We start from the raw sequence: 24,929 nt of genomic DNA on the forward strand, positions 1-24,929 counted from the left end.
GATCCCCTGGAGGAGGGCATGGCTACCCACTCCAGTATTCTTGCCTGAAGAATCCCATGGACAGAGGAGCCTGGCAGGCTATAGTCCATGGGGTTGCAAAAGAGTCAGACATGACTGAGTGACTAAAACTTTTGCTTTCTTTCACGTGGGATTTAGGAAAGAAGATGTAGAAGAGGACTTCTTGAAAGATTTTTGTAGTTACTTCTTAAATATCTTCTCTCTTCATTTAGGGGTAAAATATGTAGGACATGGCTCATACCCTTAAGGGGCCTACACTCTTATTCTTTCATGGTGGTTGAGGACTGGGATGGTACTACCTTTTCCTGTCTTCTCCATCAAGCTCCTAAGCCACTCCAACTATATGGTCTATCTAGGAATAGTATACTTGCTATGCAATACAGCTTCAAAACAGGTCCCTAAGCAGACTTCCCTTCCTGTGGCGGAAGCAGAAAACCAAGAATACCAGGCAGAAATGCTGAGATTTATATCCTCGTGGCATTTAAAAAAAATGGGCCTCAGAAGACTGGGAATAATGAGCTAAATAGAAGTTAGGTGGGAAATCAGGAGGTGGTTGGGATGGAATGGTAGTTAACAGCACAGGCTCTAGTTTGTGGCTTCTTGAATTTGAATCCCAGCCCCACCAATTGCTAGTTTTGTGACTTTAGGCAGGTTTCTTAACCCTTGAAAGCTTTAGTTTACTGACTTGTAAAATAGGGATAATAAGAGTACCCATTTTGCAAATTTGCTGTGAGAATTGAATGAAGTACAACATATATAGTACTCAGCACAGCACCCAGTTGTTCACATGCTGCTGTTACTTAGAGATAATTCATGAGCTGTGGGGTGTAAAATGATCACAGCAGCTAGTGGGAGCTGCTGCCATTCTGTCATAGCACCCTGCAGCCCTGTCTCCCATCAGTGGGCTCCTCGGGGGGACATGCAGGGGATGTTCACCATGTGCCACATTGTTTACATAAAACACCCCCATTTTTCTTGAACGCTGTGGCATTGCCCTTGCCTCTCCAATGCATAGAAACTAACTCTCCACCATCCCACCCCTCATTTCTTTGTCATGGGATAGGAAACTAAGATCCAGTAGGCTTGTTTACCCCCAGATACTTTTGCGACATCAGGCTACCACATAGTAAATCCGGTTTGTTATTTGATTCATTCTGTGTGCTTTGGTAACAGCTCGTGTGTTACAGCCAAATCTGGTGACAATCCTGTGTTTTCTACATCAGTTAAATTTCTGCAGGTCCATTTGCTAAAAAAAAAAAAAAGAAAGATCACAGCAAATGAGAAACTGCTCATTCATAGCAGAGTTTTCAAAGATTATTTCTGGGCCAGGGGTCAGCAAGCTTTTTCTATAAAGGGCCAGACTAAATATTTTAGGATTTGTGGGCCAAATGGTCTCTATAGTACAAATGTAGCCATAGATAGTAGGTACACAAACAAGCTGGACTGTGACCAAGAAAAGCTGTATTTAAAAACACAGAGGTGGATTTGACCCTCAGGCCATAGTTTGCCCACCCATGGTCTAGGGTGTTAATGCTGCCCATTCTCTGGCTCATACAGAAGAGAGAATATGGTCTGGACAGTTTAGAGCTGGCTCATAATAGACTGAGTGGGCTGTAATGTCAAATATTACACAGAGGCTGAAGAGAAGGAAGGGGGCTGAGAAGGGGTTATATAGTTTAGCAGTTAGGAGGATACAAGTGACCTTGAAAAAAATCTTAGATAAATATTAGTAGCCAGATTTTTTTTTTTTCTTTTGGCTGCACCTAGTGGCCTGCCCGATCTTAGCTCCCAGACCAGGGATTGAACCTGGGCCCTGGCAGTGAAAGCACCAAGTCCTAACCACTGAACCACCAGGGAGTCCCAGGAGCCAGATTTAAAGGGGAGGCAACCACTGTAGAAGTTTTGGAGCTACTGGGTAGTCATTGGAAGGAGAGAAGGGACAGAAGCATGAGACGGTAGCATGGACAGGTGGAAGCACTGCATTCTTTAGGGTAGGGGAAACCTGTTAAAATTCATAACCAGGGAAGAAAGAGCCAACTGGGAAAAGAAGAGGGAGACAGAAGGGAAGATAGGATGCAGGGTACCAGGGTTAGGTAGAATAAGACATACACACGTGAAACAACCAGAGAATTAGCCAAACTCTTTAACATCACTTAGTTTTCTGAATTCAGGTAATAAGTGCAATAGGGTTTAGAAGGAAGAGACGATGGGGGCTGGAGTGGCTGAGAGTAGATTCAAACAGTTTGTCAGATTTGACTAGGTTGTTCAAGTGTGTAAATAACCTGTATTAACACTCTTAGCACCTACCAAAACATACACACGGCATGGCCTCCAGCCTGTTGGAACATAGGCGTAATATCCTCAACTTTTTAATGTATGTCTTGTCACTAGGTGGTCAGTGAATATTTTTCTTCCCTTCATACACACAGGGTATTTTGTTTTTAAGCATTGGAGGGCAACAATAGAAGCAGTGTGTCTGAATGCAGGAACAGTGTGGGAATTCAGGGGCTGTGAATTTTATGATGTCTTTGCTATTTCCCTAAAGCACGATTCTAGACCATTTAACTTCTTTATTCCAATGTTTCTTCATCTGGATAACAGAAATGATGAGAAGGCCAGAATTGAAAGTATTATAACTATCTTAACCCTATCAGTCTATTAGCCATAGTGCATGAATCCTCATTCATTCTCATAATTTTCTTTGAGGAATGATCTATATAAAATATTTTTTGCTTCGTCTCACTAAGAAAACCAGAAATTCATGCCCTAGGCTCAGAAGGCTTCAGCCTGCCTATAGCTTCATCTCATCTCCCATGTACATCACAATTTGTGCTTTTATAAATTTCGTTCCCTTAGCCTAGAATGCTTTTGCCATTGCTCAAATTCCCTCGTTCCTGGTGCCAAATCAGTATCAAGACAGCCCTTCTCATAGTTTTCATCAGCTTCCCCCATCAAGCCATCTCAAATACATGTCATATAATATTCTTCAACATGGGCAGTTCACATTTTCTGTCTTATGTATAAAGTGAGAATAAAACAATCTTTAAGAAACTTGACTTTCTTTATGGATCAGTCTTCATCAACTCTCAGAAGCAGAGTCTTTGCCAGGTGAGGCAGCTAAAAGTCAAATCCACTCACTCCACACCCCCAACCCAACCACTTTGCTCTCTTCTAAGTTTCCCATATAGAAATTCTGCAGACACAGTGTTTAGTGCAGACAATGCTTTTTTTCCCTCTTGAACAAGCATTCGAAACAGGTAAAATCTATTAGAGATAATAGGTAGGAAGCAGGCAGACAATCAGGTTGCAAAGGAGGTTGCAGACAGAATGAGAATGTATATACTTGTCCATTATTGTGATTCCTTTTCCCTTATTTTCTCTCACAACTGTAACCTTTCCTTCCCTTCCCTCAAATCAGGTTCCCTAGCTGGCTTGATAGACATCTCTGCTCACTGGATGACAGACTTAAAAGAAGGTATATGCACATCAGGAATCTGGTTTAACCATGAACACTGTTGCTGGAACTCCAAGCATGTCACCTTTGAAAACAGAGACAAATGCCCAGAGTGGAATAGCTGGTCCCAGCTTATTATCAGCACAAATGAGGTAACACATGGTGAAGATTTCTGAACTGCTGACTTAATTATTCTTACATTTACTTCATTTCTTATACTGTCCTCGTGGCAATTGTGGAATCTTCCTTTACATTCCTTTTCAGGAAAAGGGGAACCAGTGCCAGCTGCCTTTCTCTGTGGTTTAAGTGCAGCCCTGTTTCTATATCTTCTGACATGTGGAGTTTGATGCTTATACAACAACATAATTTGTTTTTTGCTTGTTTTAACAAACCGTGTTTCTTCTTAGTTGTTAGTACACGGTGTGACTGAATCTTTCTCTAGTAATTTCCATAGAAATGCCATAGTCAGCCAACAGATGAGCTATAATTTCTAACAAAAGATGTAATGGGTTAAAAATGTGTTTAAGCAAATTTTCCCTGAGCATTGTATTAGAACATTAAAAAAGCATATTCCTTAGCAAAATAGCAGAAACCCAGGAATGAAATTGTTCATGACCCCTTTTGAAATTAAATTAAAATTTCATTTGTCCTTGTCTTCTAGCAAATCGTTTTGGATATAAAAGTAACTTTGTTTTTCAGTTCCTTACCTTTCTCTTACTACTTGATTTGTGTGTTAGATCTCTCCTACTGAACACAAAAGCACATGAAATAACTCAACTCCCAATTCCACTCTGGCTTCTATACAGGTACTTCTAAAACAGGTGCCATCTCAGTACACTCCTCATCTACTGTGTTAGTAAAGTGAGAAGGACAAGACTGGAATAGTTGTCTGTACTTTTAAAATTTATTTTCATACCTACTTTGTCCACAAACAATTTGAAGGGCACACCACTCTGCCACAGACTCAGTCAAGGCAAAAGAAGGATAAGAAAATAATGTCAGAAATAAGATTATTTATGTACATATCTGACTATGCATATTGGCTTGTGAAAGAGGTCAATTAGAGGATTAACTGCATACTATACGTGTGAGAAGTTTATGTTTGTGCTTCTCAAACGGGTTAACATCAGCATACCGGAGGGTATGTGAAACCTCAGCATATGTGCTGTGTGCCTTCCCAGAGTATCAGTGTTTCCCAAGTATTTGGAAGAGATTTTTTTTTTCAAAAATTAAATGTAAACAATTGTTATAAAGGAATGAAGGATTTCCATGTTTAAGATAAAACAGAATCTCTATTTCAGCTCTGCTCCTGTCTGGGTACCCCACCCCCATCCTCTCGGATAGAGAGAAGTTTGAGAAGCCCTGGAATTTAGCATGAGTCTGTGTATGTGTGTGTGTGTGTGTGTGTGTGTGTGTGTGTGAGTGATTCCCTTGATTTAACTCTTTTATTTTTTAAGTAGTTATAGATTCCCAGGAAGTTGCAAAGCAAGGTACAGGAAGGTCCCCATACCCTTCACCCAGCCACCCCCAGTCATGACATAAGTATGTGTGCATATGTGCTAAGTCGCTTCAGTTGTGACTGACTCTTTGCAACCTTATGGACTGTGGTCTGCTAGGTTCCCCTGACCATGTCATTCTCCAGGCAAGAATACTGGAGTGGGTTGCCATGCCCTCCTCCAGGGGATCTTCCCAACACAGGGATCAAACCCGTGTCTCTTACGTCTCCTGCATTGGCAGGCAGGTTCTTTACCACTAGCACCACCTGGGAAGCCCCTTCCATTAGGTATTTGTTGTTGTTCAGTCACTCAGTCATGTCCGACTCTTTGTGACCCCATGGACTGCAGCACGCCAGGCTTCCCTGTCCTTCACCATCTCCCAGAGTTTGCTCAAACTCATGTCCATTGAGTTGGTGATGCCATCCAACCATCTGTCATCCCCTTCTCCCACCTTCAATATTTTCCACAGTCAGGGTCTCTTCCAATGAATTGGCTCTTCACTTCAGGTGGTCAAAGTGTTTATAGTATACTAGCAAAACAAAGAATGTGACATTGTTGCAACCTGCAGACCTTATTTTCACCCATTTTATGAGCATAGAAGAGAAAGAGGGGGAAGGAGAGAGAGAGTGAGTGTGTGTGTGCATGTGCACAGTTCACTGTAATTTTAGCACATATATAGATTTGTGTAGCCACCACCACAATCAAAATGTAGAAGTGTTATTCCGTCACCACAAGGCTCCCCCATGCTACTCCTTTAGAGCTATGTATGTGTGTGTTTAAGTGTTCCAACCGTAACTTTCAAATTGGAGATTTGCTCAAATGATAACTTTCTCTGACTGTCCTTTTAATGAGTGAAATCCTTACCTGGGGAGAGTTAGTTCTAGGTTTTAAAAAGAGTTCTGCTGCCAAGAACTTGGCCTCCTGGTCTCTGCTTCTAGTCAGTTTCAGCCACTTCTCTTTTCTTCCCCTTTCCTCTTTGTTTCCTGCTGGTAGAGTATTCTTCCTCTCTAGCTATATTCTAAAGGCTAAGAGAGAGCAATCATTTGTTCCTCTCAGAGACTAAAATAATGGGAAGCCTATGTCAAAATTATAACGCAGAAAAAAAACCTGAGTGTTAGTTCTCCTCATCTAGATCAATGAATTTTTTTGATAATGTTTTAGGTTTTAAGATACCAAAAGTCCACTGAGTTTTGTGATCCATGTAATTTGAGTGAGTTTCAACTTCTAATATTTCTATCACCAAGCATCGTATGCCAGTGTTCAAAATGTTTTTTTTTTTAAGGCATAGCTATTTTGCAAGGCTTTTAATGGTGGTGAATCCTTACTAATGGTCAAAATTAGATTTCTGGCAGACTTCATTATAATATATAATAATATATATATATTCTTATATAAGATAAGTGTATTATTTCCATTTTAAAAAGTAGTCATCTCTGTTTTATTCTTTGGGCTATCTGACATCTCACTGATTTTGTCTGATGGTCACAGCCCAAAACGTTTTACTGCATATTCTTGCTACTCAACGACTACACCTTTGCTACTACAGTGGCAAAATTCTCTCAAAGATGTGGTCATCTCTACAGAGTATCATTGCTTATTTTAAGGAAAACACCCAAGAATTTTATAACCGCCTATGAGAATTTGACACCAAGGTAGGTAGTAGCCAAAGGTGAATTTAATGGAATTCCAGAGCCAAACTTCACTTGAAATGTGTAGCCAAGGTTCAGTCATTCCAATAAAAGGACTGCTAAGACTTTTAATGAAATTGACATAGTATATATATATTTGACTACAAAATCTATCAAAGCACTCATATGGAAAGTGAATTTGCATTTTCATTCTTGTCCATCCTTAGAAGCCATCCTCAGTTTCCTTTGGGTGGAGCAAAAGCCTCTCATTTTCTGTAGCAAATGAGCTGACAGTGTTTTAGTAGTTGCTTTGCTGAAGGTCTGGAAGAAACATTTTGAGCAATTTAATATTGTTTGTTTGTTTTCTGACCTCCTCTCCTGAAAACCCATTACTTAAGAGCTGCATGCCTCACTGAGGGCATCTAGGCTAAAACCAGCTTCTTTCTTTTCCCTCTGTTCCAGGGAGCCTTTGCCTACATAGTCAATTATTTCATGTACGTCCTCTGGGCTCTCCTATTTGCCTTCCTTGCTGTATCTCTTGTCAAGGTGTTTGCACCTTATGCCTGTGGCTCTGGAATCCCTGAGGTGAGTGTCTATAATGGTTTATAAGTGGTAACAATAATCCTTTTTAGTTAAAACCATTTAATATGTATTCCAGCATATACTGCAGTTGAATATTAAATGAAATCAGATCCCGAGGCAGTCTAGGGCCTTTCTAGATCTTCCCTTAAGTTTCCTCCTAGACTGGGCCACATAGACATTTAAAGGAAGTTGATTCCTAGCCTCCTATGGGTTCCTGGTGAACCAGTCCCCTGAAGAATTCCCCAACTCCCTAACCAAGAAGCTTTTAGGGTCGATTGCAGGATTCTGGTCTGAAAAAAATAGTGGTACTGTCAACTTTTTTAGAGCAGAAGAAATGAAACTATTTTGCTACATTTTTTACAACATGATTTGGGCTAGAAGGAGGGTGGTTAAAACCCTATTTCTAATGACTTTTGGTTTAGATTACTTGACAGTGACTGAAACCACTGAGATTTTAGGTTGCTTGGATGGCTTTGCCTCTCTCGGTTTCCTGATCAAGTGATAGCTACAGATTTTTTGGCAGAGAGTCAAGGCTATACTAGTAAGGGAAAGTAAGAAAAACACCCTCCCTCTCAGTTGCCCCTTCTCCACACACATGCACTCTCATACTTAACAGTACTCCCTTGCCCAGCTATCACATGCCCCCCGCCTCCAAAATGAGGGAGCATAAAACTTTTAAGAACATTTCTCATTTTCTTGGGATCCTGGGTCCCCTCCCAAACTTGAGTCACTGTTTCAAGCTTTTATGTATCACTTGTTTATTAGCACAACCCTCTAACCAACTGAGCTAACCGGCCACCTGATTGTATCACTTGTTTAAAAGGTGCACTTGTTTAAAAGGCTTAAAAGGTCCTATAATAAGGACCAGATTTATTGCTTCTTAACCTTGTTTCCTTACTTACTCTGTGTTCAATCCATGTTTAACCTGCAGATAAAAACTATCTTGAGTGGTTTCATTATTAGGGGCTATTTGGGTAAGTGGACCCTGATGATCAAAACTATCACACTGGTACTGGCAGTGTCATCTGGCCTGAGCCTGGGCAAAGAGGGCCCCCTAGTGCACGTGGCTTGCTGCTGTGGGAACATCCTATGCCACTGCTTCAACAAATACCGGAAGAATGAAGCCAAGCGCAGAGAGGTAATAACAAATGACCTTACCAGTCTCTCTCTCTTTTTTTTTTTGGTGGGAGCGCAAATGGTACAATTTTAGTGATGAGAATTGGGGGATTCTACCGGTGTTAATGCAAATACTCTTTGACCCAGAAGTTCCATTTCTAGAAATTTATCCTGCAGACATTCTACCATGTGTGCACAAAGGTGTGTGGGGATAGGCAGTGCAGCATCTGTCAACATAGTGAAAAACTGAAGCAATCCAAATGGCCATCAGTGGGGGACTGACTGAGTAAACAATATTCTCTCCATACTCTAGAATCCTATGCAACTGTTAATGAGATAATGCTATGTATACTAACATGGAATGATGGCTATAAAATACCATTCAACTTTCAAAAGCCAATCTCAGAATAACGTGTATAGTAAAAGTCAGTTAATGTTTTTGTAAAGTGTGTATATTTGCTCCTAGAAAAAATGGCTGAGAAGTGGTTTCACCCCAAACTGTTTAAAAAAAAGAGTCTGCTTCTGGTGAGGGGGAAAGTGAGGTAGATGCTAGTGAGGAAGAAGTAAAGACTTTAACTTTTTATAATATATAATTCTATACAAGCATGTGTGATTTCTGTTACAAAATAAGTTGCAGAAATCATGGAAGACTTTTTAAAGAAGTTTATTCCTGTGAAAGAATATAGGTTCAGCATGTGTTTCAGATGCCAGCTTTTCTACCTTTTATTTCCACCTAACAGCATACTGTATTTGTTTCTCTGTATTAGATTTCTCTCTCCCTGCCTTCCATCTCAGCCCTACAAATTAGTCCCACTGCAGTATCTCTATAGTTGTTCTCATGTTTATACAGTTGTTAATGTATGTCATTTTGAGGAGGAAGACCATTTTTTAAGAAGTTCCAAGTCATTGGTTACTTTTTTCCTGCTATAATTAAGAATTTGAGAAAATAATGGTTCTTGATTTTTTTTCCCTTGAATTACAAAGAAATCACATATGGAATAGGTCAAGACCAAGGTTATTTCATTAAAGAGGATTTTTCACAAAATTAGAACCTCGTGATTTATTCTGAAAGCAAAAGAAAACAAAATTCCCCATAAGACTCAGAAGAAAATTCAAAGATGTTGAAATTTCAAATATGGAATACATTTTGATGGTTCAAGGGGAAAAGTTCCTGGCAGGAGAGGTAGGCTAGCAGGAGAGAGAGAAGGAAATCCGAGTAGGTTGTTTAGCTATCTGTCAAATACATAAAGGCAGTCTTATATTGGTGAAGTTGTTAGATAGGAATAATATATAACAGAAGCTAAAGAGATGAAAAAAAACATTTTAACTGGCAAGAGTAAAGTGTTGACTGTTGCTGGTTTTGCATAAGTAGAGGTGACTTTGAAACTGTAGATTGGTAATTACTTTCATTTTATTTCATATAAAATTGGCATTTTTGTTCAAACAGTTCTTATAAAATGAAAGAGGAGTTTGATTTGGCTGTTTTTCCATACAGATATCATATATTTCTAACTAAACACATGAATAGTTGAATATGTCATTCACTTCTTATTGCTTATTTAGAGTTTGCAGTTATTTTTTCCTGGTGTTCTCACCATCAGCAGTAACCCTTTTATGTCCTCGGGCCTTGTCATAGTGGCCAGATGGTTGAGTGTAAAATAAGAGATTTGAGAAAGCAGGGCATAGATAGACTGCACTCCACAACTTATTGGCCAGTTCAACTATTCCTTCTCCCTGATAATTCATCCTAAACAAAGTCACTGAAATCCCCTTTCTCAAGTTCTGTGTTAAATGTCCTCATCCTTCTTAGATGAAAGCTATTCTAGTCTTGAATTTTGGAGTCCTCCCCAGCTCGCACCAGAGATCTTTCCCCAACACCCTTCATTTTCCTGGGACATCCTGCACTTCCAGAGAAACCTACCTATTTGCCAAGAGCTATTTTTTCCCTTTAAAAACTGTCAGTTTTATTCAACTTCCTTTTAAAAATAGCCCCTTGATACCACACATCATATATCATTCCACAGAAACCAGAATCCAACAAACTAACTTTCTCAGTCTATTAATTCTGGTGTGTTGGTGTGTTTATCATGCACCTTTTACATTCACATGCCTGTGGCTACTACATACAAAGATGGTACTCTTGAAATATCACTTGCTCTCTTTCCCCACCTCCTTGTCCCTTTTAATTTCTCTCTGACAGCTTCTTCCTCTTTCTCTCTCTCCTTACCTTTTTCCTTGCCATACCTAGACACACTTAGGTCTTAGGACTGTTCCCTTCAAAATCTATCCCCAACTTTGCTTCAAGTCACCCTCCTATTTCTGTTTCCATAGGTCACTAGGTGTGGAGTAGGGCACATAGTACAGGAAACTCTAAATACCTCTTGTCTGAATATTTGCAGCTCCTGATTAGCTGTGAGCCAATCGCTATTTGAAGTTTGTATCATTAGAGCTATCTTTAAAATCTCATTTTAAAAGCTTTTCTTTATAAAGAAAGTGCTATGTAAATCACATAACTGGAAACATTTCATTTAGGTGGTGAATAGGTCTTACAGACCATAAATCAGTTGTGGAATTGGGAGTATGGGGGATGGGAGCATAATTTGGAATCAAGTACATGCCTAAATTAATTACAAAGAAAAGGCCCTCTAGGTGTTCCAGCATGTGAACCATGGGTTCAAGATTCAGCAGATAGTGTTTCCTCTCAAAGTAAATATATTTTGAACTTCAGTTTTGATAAGCTGGGTATAGAGCAGGTAAAGTTTTTTTATGTTTGTTTACGTTTGGTAATATTCCTTTTAAAATGTGACTGAAGGTGGGAAAGTGGCCTTATTCTATCACTAATTTTGAGTTTTGAATCATAGGTCTTGTCAGCTGCTGCCGCTGCTGGTGTATCTGTAGCCTTTGGGGCACCTATTGGTGGAGTATTATTCAGCCTAGAAGAGGTAACTGCTTTTATCTGTCTGTAGAGCCACACTTGTGATTTTGTGCCAGAAATTCTGGCCATTGTCTGTGTATACAAAATTCTGGCCATTGTCTGTGTATACATTGTCTGTGTCCCAAAGTGCTCTGCCCAACTTCAGTGCTTTGCCACGGGACCAGAGATTTCCAGGCCATTTTCATCCTCAGCTCTAATTGCCACAGCACACTTTTTCACCCCAAATAGTTCCTGCATATTCACTTGAGTTGATTTTCTCGCTTTTTCTCCTATAGGTCAGCTACTACTTTCCCCTCAAAACACTGTGGCGTTCATTTTTTGCTGCTTTAGTGGCAGCATTCACTCTACGCTCCATCAATCCGTTTGGGAACAGCCGCCTGGTTCTATTTTATGTGGAGTTTCACACCCCGTGGCATCTCTTTGAGCTTGTGCCCTTCATTCTGCTGGGCATATTTGGTGGTCTGTGGGGAGCTCTGTTTATCCGCACCAACATTGCCTGGTGTCGGAAGCGGAAGACAACCCAGTTGGGCAAGTATCCTGTCGTAGAGGTTCTTGTCGTGACAGCCATCACTGCCATCCTGGCTTTCCCCAATGAGTATACCCGAGTGAGCACAAGTGAGCTCATCTCTGAGCTGTTCAATGACTGTGGCCTCCTGGACTCCTCCAAACTCTGTGATTATGAGAACCGTTTCAACACAAGCAAGGCGGGTGAGCTGCCCGACAGACCAGCTGGCGTGGGAGTCTACAGTGCAATGTGGCAGCTGGCCTTGACACTCATACTGAAAATTGTCATCACTATATTCACCTTTGGCATGAAGGTGAGGAGATTCTTTTGGTCCTTCCTGGATATTTGTGTGTCTATAGGTTTTCAGGGCAAAGCCACAATACTATAAAATTCTCATAGTTCATGGGGTATGTCCAATTTCACCCAGCGTTATCCACTACCCCACCCCAAGGCCCCTTTTACCCGCACATACCCTCAATATCCTCATAACTTCTTAGACAATTGTATGGCTATCTAAAATTGTCCAAGCCTAGTTTTAGGCCAAATGCAAACCTTGGTGATGAGATTTTAAAAGTAGAAATGTTTTCTCCTTTTTTGTGGAAAACATATTTTGCCGCTCAAAAAGGATGGTGAGGTATTTATCCCAGTGCATTTTGTATCAAAGCAATATCTGACCAACACATTTTTGGCCCTTATAAAGTGGCTTTGGAGTTTACCAATAAAGCAAAGTAGTTGGTTGAAGTTGCCAACCATTTGAACCACTGAAATAGCAATTTCATATGGTTCAACCCAATATATAGCTAAATGTATTTTTTACAGTTGTTATCAGTGTCCAATTATTAAGAACTGCATAGGTGACCCTGAATTAATATTTAGACTATCAAAAGCTGATATCAGGACATTATCTTTTATTTTCAGTACTTGTTATAATTTCCATGTGTCAGAGGAAATCAAGAAGGAAAATTTGTTTTTTCCTCATCTTCCTTGGTTTTTATGTGTCCAGGCAACAATACTGGAGTGGATTGCCATTTCCTTCTCCAGGGGATCTTCCAGACCCGGGGATATTCCTGACCCAGGGATTGAACCTGAGTCTCCTCCATTTCAGGCAGATTCTTTATCTGTAACCACCAGGGAAGCCCTTCTTTTCTTTAGCACTCAACTACCAATGTATTTCCTCTATTCTCTAGAGAAATAGATTCAAAACAGAAAATAAGGGCCAACAATGCAGTTTAGGGAGTACAGTAATCTCTGAATTCATATCCATCCTAAACATGTTGAACAGATTTGCAGTGCTTCTTGAGTTACTTTGCACCTCATGGCTTCATTCTTTGATTTAAAAGTGAATTTGCAGACCATCAGACCCACCCCAATTCAAATATATTCTAGAATCAAAGTTGTTTTAAAATAATCTGCTGTTTGGGTTATCCCTGTCATCATTTTCCCTCTCTTAGCACAGAAATTTGAGAATGCACTATTGTATTCTGGTGGTGGTGGTTTAGTCCCTTAGTCATGTCTGACTCTTGTAACCGCATAGACTGTAGCCCACCAGGCTGCTCTGTCTATGGAATTTCCTAGGCAAGAATACTAGAGTGGGTTGCCATTTCCTTCTCCAGGGATCTTCCTGACCCAGGGATTGAACCAGTGTCTCCTGCATTGCAGGTGGGTTCTTTACTGACTGAGCCACCAGGGAAGCCCCAATTACATTCTAGGAGTTCAAAAAAAAAGAGTCAGGAGACAGATGGGGGTTCCTTTTTGGGATAGTCATGCAACCATAGTCACTACCTCATTAAAAAACTTTTTTATTCTTTCTTTTATACTGTTAAACTGAAACCTCATGTGCCATCCTTTTTGTGTGGGCAGTGGATAAAGATTCAATACATGAGAGTGATTAGAAGCATTGCATTTAAACCCCATCAGCAACATTTACTAAATCTTGGCCTTAGATGAGTTCTTAACCTCTCTGTACCTTAGATCCTTTGTGAGTTGAGGATAGTAACACCCGCCTCTTGGGGTGATTATAAAAAACCCACAAAATCCAGTCTGTAGAGCATCCAGCATAGAGCATTGTAGATAGTCAATAAAGGGTAATCGCTGTTGATAAGAATTCAAAATTGGGTAAACTGTCTGCATATATGAGAAACTCCATCTATTTTCCTTTTTCTTTGGGAAAGGCTTAATTTCTACCTCCAGTTCTGTGTTGGTCTGGAGAGTTCAGGCTCTTGCCTGATGGACTCCGAATCAGGGTAAGCATCTTTGCAGTTGTACTTGCCTGCACGTCTCAGAGAACCTCTAGTCCCTGTAGTGTTACACAAATCTTTGCAGCCATTTGCTAGCATAGTGCATAGTTAGATTGTCATTGGCCTGTTTGCTTTGCAGAGGGTCAGTCCTCTAGTCCTTATGAGCCACGTAATTACATCACTTCTCACTGACCATCTGTTGCTTTCTCTTTGCAGATTCCTTCTGGTCTCTTTATCCCTAGCATGGCTGTTGGTGCTATAGCAGGTCGGCTTTTGGGAGTTGGGATGGAACAGCTGGCTTATTACCACCATGACTGGGCCATCTTCAATAGCTGGTGCAGTCAAGGAGCAGATTGCATCACCCCTGGCCTTTATGCGATGGTTGGGGCTGCAGCCTGCTTAGGTGAGTATTGTTTGCATTGATTTCAAAGAAATTGCTACCAAGATGGCATTATAAAGATGAGTTATACTATGCATGACTGACTGTAGGTTTTAAAAATAAAATAAACTATCCATTTCTTGTTGGGTTTGCCATTTTCAAGTGCTTTAAGAAGGCATTCTTTACCATATATCTCCATTCCTCCCCTTTGAGAGGAATTCTCTCAAATTCTGTCATATTGAGGAAGAAACCAGAAATTTGGACAAAAATACCTGCACAAGAATGTTCATCATGGTATTATGTGTAATAGCAAATAACTGTAATCAACCTAAAAGTGCAATAAGGGACTGGTTTTATGGTACATCCATATAACGCTATTCCATGGAGCCACTGAATGTGATGCTAATGTGTTTAATATTTTTAAATACAATGTAAATAAATTTGTACTAATATACAAAGTATTCCTAACATAAAGTTGGGATAAAAGGCATGGTGGGGAATTTAAACAAATAATACAAATTCATCTATATAAAAACATGTTTTTGAAAAAAAGTCACTTGAAATTTTTACTCAGCATATTTCTAGGCAGTGAGTTTACAGGTAAGACTTTCATTTATATACTTTAAAGATATATATAGTTTGCAGTTATTCTACAGTGGGCCTGCATGTCCCAGAGAACCTCTCACATCTGTGGTTTTATATAAATCATAGACATCTTATGCAATTACTTTTATTATTGGGAGTTGGTGGGGAGCAACAAACAAATGAAAAAAAGAGTGAAGGAGGTATCTTTTGTAGAGGTTATTTTGAGAAGTGTGACTCATGTCCATTGTAAACTTGTTTGAATGTAGTTGCAGGAGTCTATGCAGTTGTAGGTGAGGGCCTCCTTTTAGTGATGTTTCTGATAAGTAACTTTTTCTGGATGGGGCCTGTGACAGGCCCATAACTGTAATGAATCCTATACTTTTCCTGCCTTCACTAAGTAGCCTGTTGTCTGTTTTTGCAGGTGGGGTGACTCGGATGACTGTTTCTCTTGTTGTCATAATGTTTGAACTAACTGGTGGCTTGGAATACATTGTGCCTCTAATGGCTGCAGCTATGACAAGCAAGTGGGTGGCAGATGCTCTTGGGCGGGAGGGCATCTATGATGCCCACATCCGTCTCAATGGGTACCCCTTTCTTGAAGCCAAAGAAGAGTTTGCTCATAAGACCCTGGCAATGGATGTGATGAAACCCCGGAGAAATGATCCTTTGTTGACTGTCCTTACTCAGGACAGTATGACCGTGGAAGATGTAGAGACCATAATCAGTGAAACAACTTATAGTGGCTTCCCAGTGGTGGTGTCCCGGGAGTCCCAAAGACTTGTGGGTTTTGTCCTCCGAAGAGACCTCATTATTTCAATTGGTAAGGATTTCATAAAGGGGACAAGGGGAGGTCCACTATAGAAATAATAAATAAATATGCATGAGGGGAGGGGAGGGATAAATTAGGAGATTGGGATTAACATATATACACTACTATATATAAAATAGATGACCAACAAGGACCTACTGTATCACACAGGGAACTATACTCAGTATCTTATAACACCCTGTAATGGAAAAGAATCTGACAAAACGTGTATATATATATATATATATATATATATATTTGTATGTGTGTGTGTATGTGAAAGTTGCTCAGTCATGTCGACTCTTTGCAATCACATGGACTGTAGCCTGCCTCCTCTGTCCATGGAATTCTCCAGGCCAGAATGCTAGAGTGGGTAGCCATTCCCTTCTCTAGGGGAGCTTCCCAACTCAGGGATTGAACCCAGGTCTCCCACGTTGCAGGCGGATTCTTTTACCATTTGAGCCACCAGGGAAGCCCATAGAACAGAATCATTTTGCTGTGCACCTCAAAATAACACAGCATTGTATATCAACTATACAATAAATAAGCATGCATGCATGAAATGGGGAAGACAGAGGGGAGAGGGGATCGGTTAGGGGCCAGAGGATAGAATCAGTCCTTCCTTTTTCAACCTTTTTCCCCCTACTTTTTTCAAATAGAAAATGCTCGAAAAAAGCAGGATGGAGTTGTGAGCACTTCCATCATTTATTTCACTGAGCATTCTCCTCCAGTGCCACCATACACCCCACCTACCCTCAAGCTTCGGAACATCTTGGATCTCAGCCCCTTCACTGTGACTGACCTTACGCCCATGGAGATTGTGGTGGATATCTTCCGCAAGCTGGGACTGCGGCAATGCCTGGTTACACACAATGGGTGAGAGCTCTTTGGTGAAATCAGATTGGGTTAGGAGAAGAAAGAGAACGTAGAGAGATTAAAGAAGGAAGAGCCCAACTCACAGGAACATTAGTAGCACTTATAGACCTTTTGGAAACTCTGAGATGAAGATGGATATGTTTCTCTCATTGTCATAATAGAGAAGACATTTGGGGAAGATAGTGGGTTTGAGAGATGTGAACTGCTGGTTGCACATCATAAATAACTCAGTTCCTCCCCTACAAAGGAAATAATTGTGTTCTTATGAACAGGCAGCACTGAAATTTAAATGGTACTAGGTAGTACATGTATGTTATTTCATCCTTACAATACCTTCATCGTTATTATTTACTGGTGAGAAAACCAGGTTCAAGTGAGGTTTAAAGATTTGCACAAGGACACCCCAGATGATGTCTAGTTGAAGTAGGCTTTAAACACAAGTTTTCTGACTCCTATGGCTAAGGCTCTTTCTTTCTGAGATATTTCTTATCAAGTAAAGGAAGCCATGTTATTTTTATTGGGGAAAAAAAAGCAGGTTGAGGAGAAGGGTGGGTTTTTGTGTATGTGTGTGTGTGCTTGTGTGAACATGGTAATGTTAATCTAGTGATTGTATAAGAATTGCACTCTTGAAAATTTCTGAATAATGTAACAGATGTCGTGTAGAATTGAAATCAGTAAGGGGACTTTCCCTAACTGGTTCATTCAATCTTAACTAAATCTGAACTTCATGTAGGAACATATTCCACTAGATTCTGGGGAGAAACAGAAATAAAAGAGACCACTGTCTGCCCTCAGGGAGTATACAGTGTTCTAGGGAAGCTGATAACAGAGCAAACTGGACAAATGCTACAGAAGAGATGTGCACAGAACATACTTTTCCTAGGAGGAGGGCACAGTTAGTTCTGGCTCGTAGGATCAGGAAAGGTGTTCTGGAAAAGGAATATTTGAACTGGGTTATGAAAGGTAAGACTTGTATATATAGAGAGTAATATACACAGGAAATAGCAGGACCTAACACCTAGAGGAAGTAATGCTTAAAGGGACCCATGCATTTGTCCATTTACCTGGTATATGTAATCTAGTCCTATTATCATTCTATAAGTGCAAATTGTGTTCTAAGACGAAGTTGAAAATGACAGAGGAGGAAAAGTGTCACCTTTGTGAATGTTATTTTAGCTACAAATTGATTTTTGTTTGTTATCTTGTTTTATCTTTTAGGCGATTGCTTGGGATCATTACCAAAAAGGATGTGCTAAAGCATATAGCACAGATGGCGAACCAAGATCCTGATTCCATTCTCTTCAACTAGAATCACAGGGTTTTACTGGATATAAAACAGGAAGGACATTGCAGACTATGGATATATTTTATTAACTGGGTACCCAAAACACATTTCCTACATTTGGGTGGTGAAGTTACATCAGTGTGTTGTCTCTTTCCTGCAAATTAACCAGTTGCACTACGTAATCTCTGGAAATTATTCTTCTCTTTAGGAGAAAATTCTATTAGGCTTCTGTGATATTGCATTAGGAAGATTTCATGAAAGAGTAAACAAGATTGCTATGATTTAATTATTTTCTTTCCTTTTATTTAAAGATTTTTTTTTAATTTAAGACATAATTGTTGGCCAATATGCAATCACTGAAAACTATGCAAGAGAAATTCCAAATGTCCTGACCTATAGCCTGCAGGAAGCTCATAAAAAAGTCACTTTTTTGGACTCTTAACTGTCATTGGTGGAAAATGAAGTGTAAACTAAGGGGCTTTGCTTTTCCAGCCACAGGAAGGAAAGCCAGAAGGAAAATAGTAATGGTATTTTCCAGACTGTGAATTCAGTTCAAATATTATCTTGTTCCTGTTACAGTATTTAGCATTATTAGTTTTGTATGTTTATGTATATGTTAATTCTAATGTCTGATTATAAGACAATGCTGCTTTGGTTAATCTCCTCTAAGTGAATTTAAAGAGATTAACTTTTATAGCTTGCTTGTTCCTGGTACTCTTTTGACGTGCACAAAGATAAATTATAGAATTTTCTCCTTGTCTGCAAATAGGCTAATTTTTCCAGGTGGTCTTTGTTGGCTAGTAGACAAAGACTTGGCCATGAATTTGTTAGTAACAAGGAATGATTTCTCCAGCTTCCTTGAAATGATTAGTAAAATTCTAAGCAAAGTCAATGACTAGGTCTTTCACATTTTTGTGAAGTCCCAATTAATCCTCTTACCCAGATGCCACCTCCATGAGTGATGGTGCTTTCGGCTTCTGGAATATACAAGAACAGTAAAGGGAACCAAATCTAGACTGCATGCTGGTAAACCAGGGAAGATTCCGAGCTGTATCTATGTTTTCATGCATTCCTTCGTAACAACCACCAGTACTAAAATGACTGGGCTCTCATGCCTCTTCCCAGTGTTAAGTACATTTAACAGGCCAGTGTTTTCCCCATGATGGTGAATTTAGGCTTGGGAGTACTTTCAGATATGTTCAAGGCATTGGAACAGGATCGGCAGCTCTGACTCCCTTGAGACTTCTTAGACTTCTAAATGCAGAACCATCCTGCGACCCAGGGATGTGTACAAGGCCTGGTGACACCTTAGGTGCTTGTATCCAATTGAAAAGGTGCCTGTCTCAATTTCCTACCACCTTTACTGCAGTAGAAAACATCTAGGGACACCCGGTGGAGTTACAGAGCCACCACCATCATTCCAACTACGTTTTCTACGTTTTTACCCACATGCTGTTGTTTCCCCTCCATTCTTCTCCCTTTTCCATGCCTTAGTCCTGAGTCCTCTCTTTGGGATTGAGCACTGTGCCCAGTTAATCATTCCTGTTACAAAAAGATAACTCCTGGAGCTAGTTAAATTGTAAACCCAGCCTCCAGAAGCTTACAGCCCATGGACCAGAGAGGCAACACACAGCCATTTGCTTTGCTCTATAGTCCAACAGCTACTGCCATGCCTCCATTCCCATGCTGATGCCCACAGCAGTGAGACTCAAATGCTAGGGGAGAGAGCTGAACCTTTCCCATTTTCCAAGTCTGTTCCCAGCACTTCCCACCATCCTTCCAGCCTAGAATCAGCAGTCATTCAGCATAGCCTTTCCCTCCCTCTGTCTCCTGTGTTCAAGCACCTCAGTGTACCTCATTTTTTAAAGTTGCTGATCTCTGATTCTAGGATTTTTTACCCCTAGTTCTTATGTTTCCAAAATCTGAAATTCTTTTATTGCCCAGAACTAGGGAGCCAAGGCTTATTTCGATTTTTAGCTTTAAAGTATCAAGGCAGTCACCAGAGCTTTTCCTTTAAATATAACACTCTAGCATTTTAATGAAAAAGAAAAGACCCTCCCTAGGTTTTATTATATTATAGTCATGACTCAGTAACTTCACAAGCGACAAATAAGTCATTTGTCTCTTCTTTGCCACTGATTCCCTCAAAAGAGATGTGGCTATTTGCCCTACCACCACATCTGTTGTGCAGAAATCAAAGTTCTTATGTGTGTACTTCTGGTTCACTACCTGTCTTTTCTTATCAGCCGTCCAACTAAAGTTTGCAAAACAGGAAATGTTAATATTTCTGGTATTTGATGACAGTGAAAGGTTTGGTCACATTTCTTAGGGCAGCGGTGATATGGAGGGTATATAAGTTTGCCTTTGTGTTTCTTCTAGGCTCTGTTTTTTATTTGAAACAGATGAGCCAGTGTTCAGGTGCTACTTCAGAGAATAAATTCAAGAAATCAGATAATACTGTGCCAAGGTATACCTTCTAGATGCTAAGCACTGATTGGCCCGCCAGAGAAAAACATCCCTTTGATACCTCACTCCTAATAAATCTCATTCATTAACCTCAGCTTCTCAGGAATCCTTGTAACTATATGCTAAAAGTACCTGTAGTTTATGATATCCATTATATGTCCAGTCCTATGGTTTGGCTCAAAGTTTGGCTAATTGTGGTAGCGCTCTCTGCTAGCCTGCTAGCTCAGCACCTTAACATTCAGAGTTTCTTATCTTGAGGCAAAGGAAAATGTTCTTTCTGCCGTTGCCAATTCAGCAGTTATACATCATTAAACCAACAGAGCTGATATAGGGAGGTCTGTGAGTAGTTAGAAATGGTCGCATACCTCAGTGGCAAAAGACTGGGAGACCAGTCTATTCTGGTATTGAGAGAAGTTTTCCCAACACAAGGGAAGGATTTCTAAAAGAATGCCAATAAGCACTTCGAGAGAGGGTTTTCCAAAGCAAAATATCTGTAGGCATCCAGCCATGAAAGGAGTGTCTAGATTTTTTTTGAGAGTCTAGATTTTAAAAAATCTAACAGCTATGTTTTGTATCTTCAGATCTTCAATGTAAAGAATTAAACGAATAAAGCTGAGGCATGTTTGGATACACCATTGGCAGAAGCAGGGAACTGACTGAACATGCAAAGTAATGGCCACTTTTAAGATCATTTCTGTTCAGACACTCTCCTCTTTTCTGGCTCCAGTCTGGCTCAGCCCAGCTGTGGAGTAGAGGTGGTATAATCCATAGAACCCATATCCTCTGGTGGATAATCTGACATTGACAATACTTTGGATGTGCCAGCTGGCAGAGCAGTCAATCTGTTTTGCTTCTGGAACTGCAAAGGAGTTCAGTTGTTTTGACACCAGAGACTGAATCTGAACCCTTTACAGAAAGAGCAGAGAACAGCATCAATTTCTCTATCAAGTCTTCAATTGCGCTTGACCACAAGAATGATAAATTAATGGGGACTTTGTGTGGTCTAAGACTGTGAAGTAATTCTTAACTATGAATTTATGAACCTATTCAGGTGGAGGGGAGGAGCAAATATGTTTTTTTAAAAACAACGTGCAATAGAGTCCAACAGGGAAAGTAATCACCACTGTATGTTTTAAGTATTTGAATCACCTGTCCTGGTTGGGTCCTGACCTTGGTTTGTTTAGTTAGGTGGTGAGTATACCCCATGGTATCTTTCGGTTTTGTTTTTTTTAATAAATCATAAGGAGTGCAGGTTTTGAAGTTGAATATTTAATAAATGATAGTGAAGACAGTTATTGAAAATTTGAAATGGCCAGTGTGTTTTATATTGCTAAAGTACTTACTGGTGATGGACCACATTGTATTGTGAAGAATTGTTTTACTTTTATCAACTCAGAACCATACTCAGGCCACTCATCTGTTCAGAGAAAGCAGGAGAGTGTCTTTCATGGTGGTACATAGAGTATTGAGCTCTTGAAAACCCGGAGAAAAATTAGGGGTTTAGAAAGTAAAGGGGCGGTGGAATGGTGAGTCCTTAAAAAAATAGATGTCTAAATATGTGGTCTGAACTTAAGTGTCCTACAATCTTGATTTTTTTTAAACCACCTCTGGGATTACCTGGATTCCCTTTGGAGAGAGGGTGGAAAGTTATAGCAGTGGAAAAACCCTAGTAAGAAAATATATGAATTCTTGTAAGATGGTGGGAGGAAGGTCATTCCATGCCCCAAGCCAAACACCCTGACATTTATTAAACTGCTTGATTTATGTGCCTCAAGGGGAGAATAGTTAGTAGTGGCTGAAAGAGCAGGCTTTCCAAGCAACATAGAGGCTCAAAGCAGCATTTGGTTGGAGGCAGTCTACTTTTATGGAGAGGGCTGGCCCAAGACCAGACATCTGCTCATGGAGGAAGGCAGTGTCTCCTGCCATTGCCTAAATGATAAGCTTTTGGTAGATTATCTTGAATTTTGATAGCAAAATATTTTAAAAATCTATGTCGTTAGCCTCCTTGGTATATGCTTATTCTATATTAGAAAGAAAAAAAGTGACAGTGTCTCAGAGCTCAGGGAGCTTTGTAAATTTGAACTGAAATTGGTGTAGTAGACCTGTGGCGACCACTCAACTGTGCTCTGCCTCAATTTTGATTGCTTGCCCCAAGGGGAGACTTTCTTGGACTAGTAGGTATTAGCAACTTCAAGTCACTCCCCAAATGTTTGCTGGTCACATCTCATTTCTAAACATCTGCATCTGGGCAAAGTTTTGAAGTGACATAAGGAGCAAAATTGATTTTCCACCATGTAATCTTATTTTGCCAAATCATCCAAGAAAGAAGGAAAGTCTGTGATGTGTGGAGTTTGCATTTCTTGGATGGAACCTGTCAGGTCATCCAGTTCAATCCCACAGTCATAAATTCCTACCTCTTTAAGTTCCTGCCAAAGGGTCTTCAGCCTCTGTGTGCACACTCATTGCATGAATGCCTTGCCTAAAGTTCAGCCTTTTAAGGGGAAAAGGCGTGTGGCAGTATACAATGTGAGGGTTTAAATAAATGATCTCTCCCTCTCCTCCTCTCTCCTGTCTGCCTCTGTCTCTCTGTTTCTGTCTCTTGCCTGCTATGCCCTAAATTCAAAATTTTATCATGTGTTATAAGTGTGTTGTTTTGAATATGGACCTTGGAGGAGGGAAAAGATCATTCTGAGAGTAGAGAATGACTTCTGAGTTCATGGAGCCAACAGGACTTTGCTCCGCTTTAGGGGCTAGAGCCAGTGATACCTGCTGGCAGTGTCCAGGGCTTTAGCATCTCGATGCAGACATGTGAAATATTCATTGCTAAACGTTATTCTCATCTACTACTGGTCCAAATATGTTGAAAGTCAGAGGCGATCTAGAACTTGATGAGTGAAATGCCTCTTGGCAGAATGAAGGTGAGGGAGTAGCCTGGGTTGATTTTGTCAGGGTGGGGATGTTTCGCCTCATTATCTTCTGACTGTACCTCAACTATATAGTCCTTCAACAGTGCTCCTCCTCCTCCATTTTACTTTATCCCTTATCCTCTCTCTTTCCCCTTGTCCTGCCTTTTTACTCCTCAGATTTTAATAAATATTTACTTTTTTATTATATATTTGGTCCCTTGGGACTAGGTAGTGATTATGAATTGATTTTATTCTAGGTAAAAAAATATATAGTGTGTTTAATATTTTGTTCTTTTAAACTGTCCTTTGAAGCTATGCTGTTAACCAGGTACAGGCCAGGAAGGAGTTAAGCCTGATGGACAGCACCCTGGTCATGTCACCTAAGGATGCCATTGATGTAATGATGGTGATTCTTCTTCATTTGACCAAGGCCAGCCTCCTCTTCTTACCCTCTGTCCAGTCATTTCTGGCTGTGGGAAAAATACCAGCTGTCGAATGAGCCAGTGAGGCCAGGATGATCAGAGGGGCTGGTTCCAGCCCATGGGCCATTCTATGAATATCTCTGTAGTGAGCTCATTTGTAGGGCTGGCTTCAACTGCAGTAGCCAAAGAAAACCTGTCTGACTCAAAATTTTAGTTCCTGAGAGTTGGTAAAAGTTCAAATGAAGCTAATGTATGTAGACATCAGCAGTAGCTAGGTGTCCAGACACTAGAGTCAACCAAAGCTAATAGAGCCTGAGTTTCCATAGGAAGCTTGGTGCTGAGCTGTTCAGAGCAATTATTTATCTGAGTGCTGCCAATGCTTTAGTCACACTTTCTTAGCTTTATTGTAACTTTTAGAGATGTTGGTCCCTGTTCATAGGCACAGCCTGTACCAAAGCTATGGCTTACTGCACACTTCATTCTGCTCCCTGGTCAAGCATAGCAACATAGTCTTAAAGGAAAGATGTGGGCTGGGGAGTTAGGAGACCTAGTTTCTATTCCCTATGCTTCTACTAACTAGCCTCGAGATCTTAACCGCTCTGTGCCTCAGTGTTCCCATCTGCAAAATGGGGATAGTGTTAATTGCCCTACCTACCTCACAGGGTTGTTGTGAGGATAAACTGAGACAATGAAAGGAAAGTACTTTGATAAGTAAGTGCTATGCAAATTGTAAGAAATGGAAACAATCATGTTACAGGCAATGGAATGGACTTTGGCAGAAGGGTTAATGGGATTTTCCAGCCCTTTCTCTGTGTGGCTTAAACCCAGGTCACCATTGCTTTATACATTTTCACTTAGCACAGATTTGTAATTATGCATGTAATAAAGCACAGCCTTATCCAACTTGGTGTCTGGTGTGTTTCTGAAGACCTTCAATTTTGTAGCTATTGATTTCTGATCATAAAATTGCAGTGTGGAGGTTGGGGGAGGGTAGTGTGAAAGGTACCTGAAAACTCCTACTGGCTGGCCTACTTCTTAAAATATTTGTTAAATACTTAGTTATATTTACAGATTGAGTAATACTTTGAGCAAGCTCTGGGAGTTGATGATGGATAGGGAAGTCATGAGGTCGCAAAGAGTCAGACACAACTGAGAGGCTGAACTGAATGCTTTTTACCAGGAGGAGACAAACGAGGAGCACCTGGTGTGTTCTGAATGATTCCCCATACTT

At 40.3% G+C, this 24,929-nt stretch overlaps 1 protein-coding gene and 1 non-coding gene across 3 annotated transcripts in view; one reads left to right on the forward strand and one right to left on the reverse strand.

The window, feature by feature from the left end:
* Positions 1 to 24,601, forward strand: part of CLCN5 (chloride voltage-gated channel 5) — a 186,196-nt gene extending 161,595 nt beyond the window's left edge. For both annotated transcript variants that reach the window (XM_020897507.2, XM_020897508.2), the window contains 9 exons: positions 3,437 to 3,624; positions 7,059 to 7,181; positions 8,110 to 8,316; positions 11,156 to 11,236; positions 11,505 to 12,047; positions 14,188 to 14,374; positions 15,357 to 15,755; positions 16,403 to 16,619; positions 17,838 to 24,601. In XM_020897507.2, coding sequence (XP_020753166.1) covers positions 3,437 to 3,624; positions 7,059 to 7,181; positions 8,110 to 8,316; positions 11,156 to 11,236; positions 11,505 to 12,047; positions 14,188 to 14,374; positions 15,357 to 15,755; positions 16,403 to 16,619; positions 17,838 to 17,928 — 2,036 coding nt within the window. In that variant the 3' untranslated portion in view covers positions 17,929 to 24,601. The remainder of the gene's footprint in view (positions 1 to 3,436; positions 3,625 to 7,058; positions 7,182 to 8,109; positions 8,317 to 11,155; positions 11,237 to 11,504; positions 12,048 to 14,187; positions 14,375 to 15,356; positions 15,756 to 16,402; positions 16,620 to 17,837) is intronic.
* Positions 1,804 to 1,875, reverse strand: TRNAE-UUC (transfer RNA glutamic acid (anticodon UUC)). Its single transcript has one exon. It is a non-coding gene; the product is annotated as a tRNA-Glu (tRNA).
* Positions 24,602 to 24,929: the final 328 nt, after the last annotated feature.

This window comes from Odocoileus virginianus, unplaced genomic scaffold (assembly GCF_023699985.2).
Source record: "Odocoileus virginianus isolate 20LAN1187 ecotype Illinois unplaced genomic scaffold, Ovbor_1.2 Unplaced_Contig_22, whole genome shotgun sequence".
Lineage (NCBI taxonomy): Eukaryota > Metazoa > Chordata > Mammalia > Artiodactyla > Cervidae > Odocoileus > Odocoileus virginianus.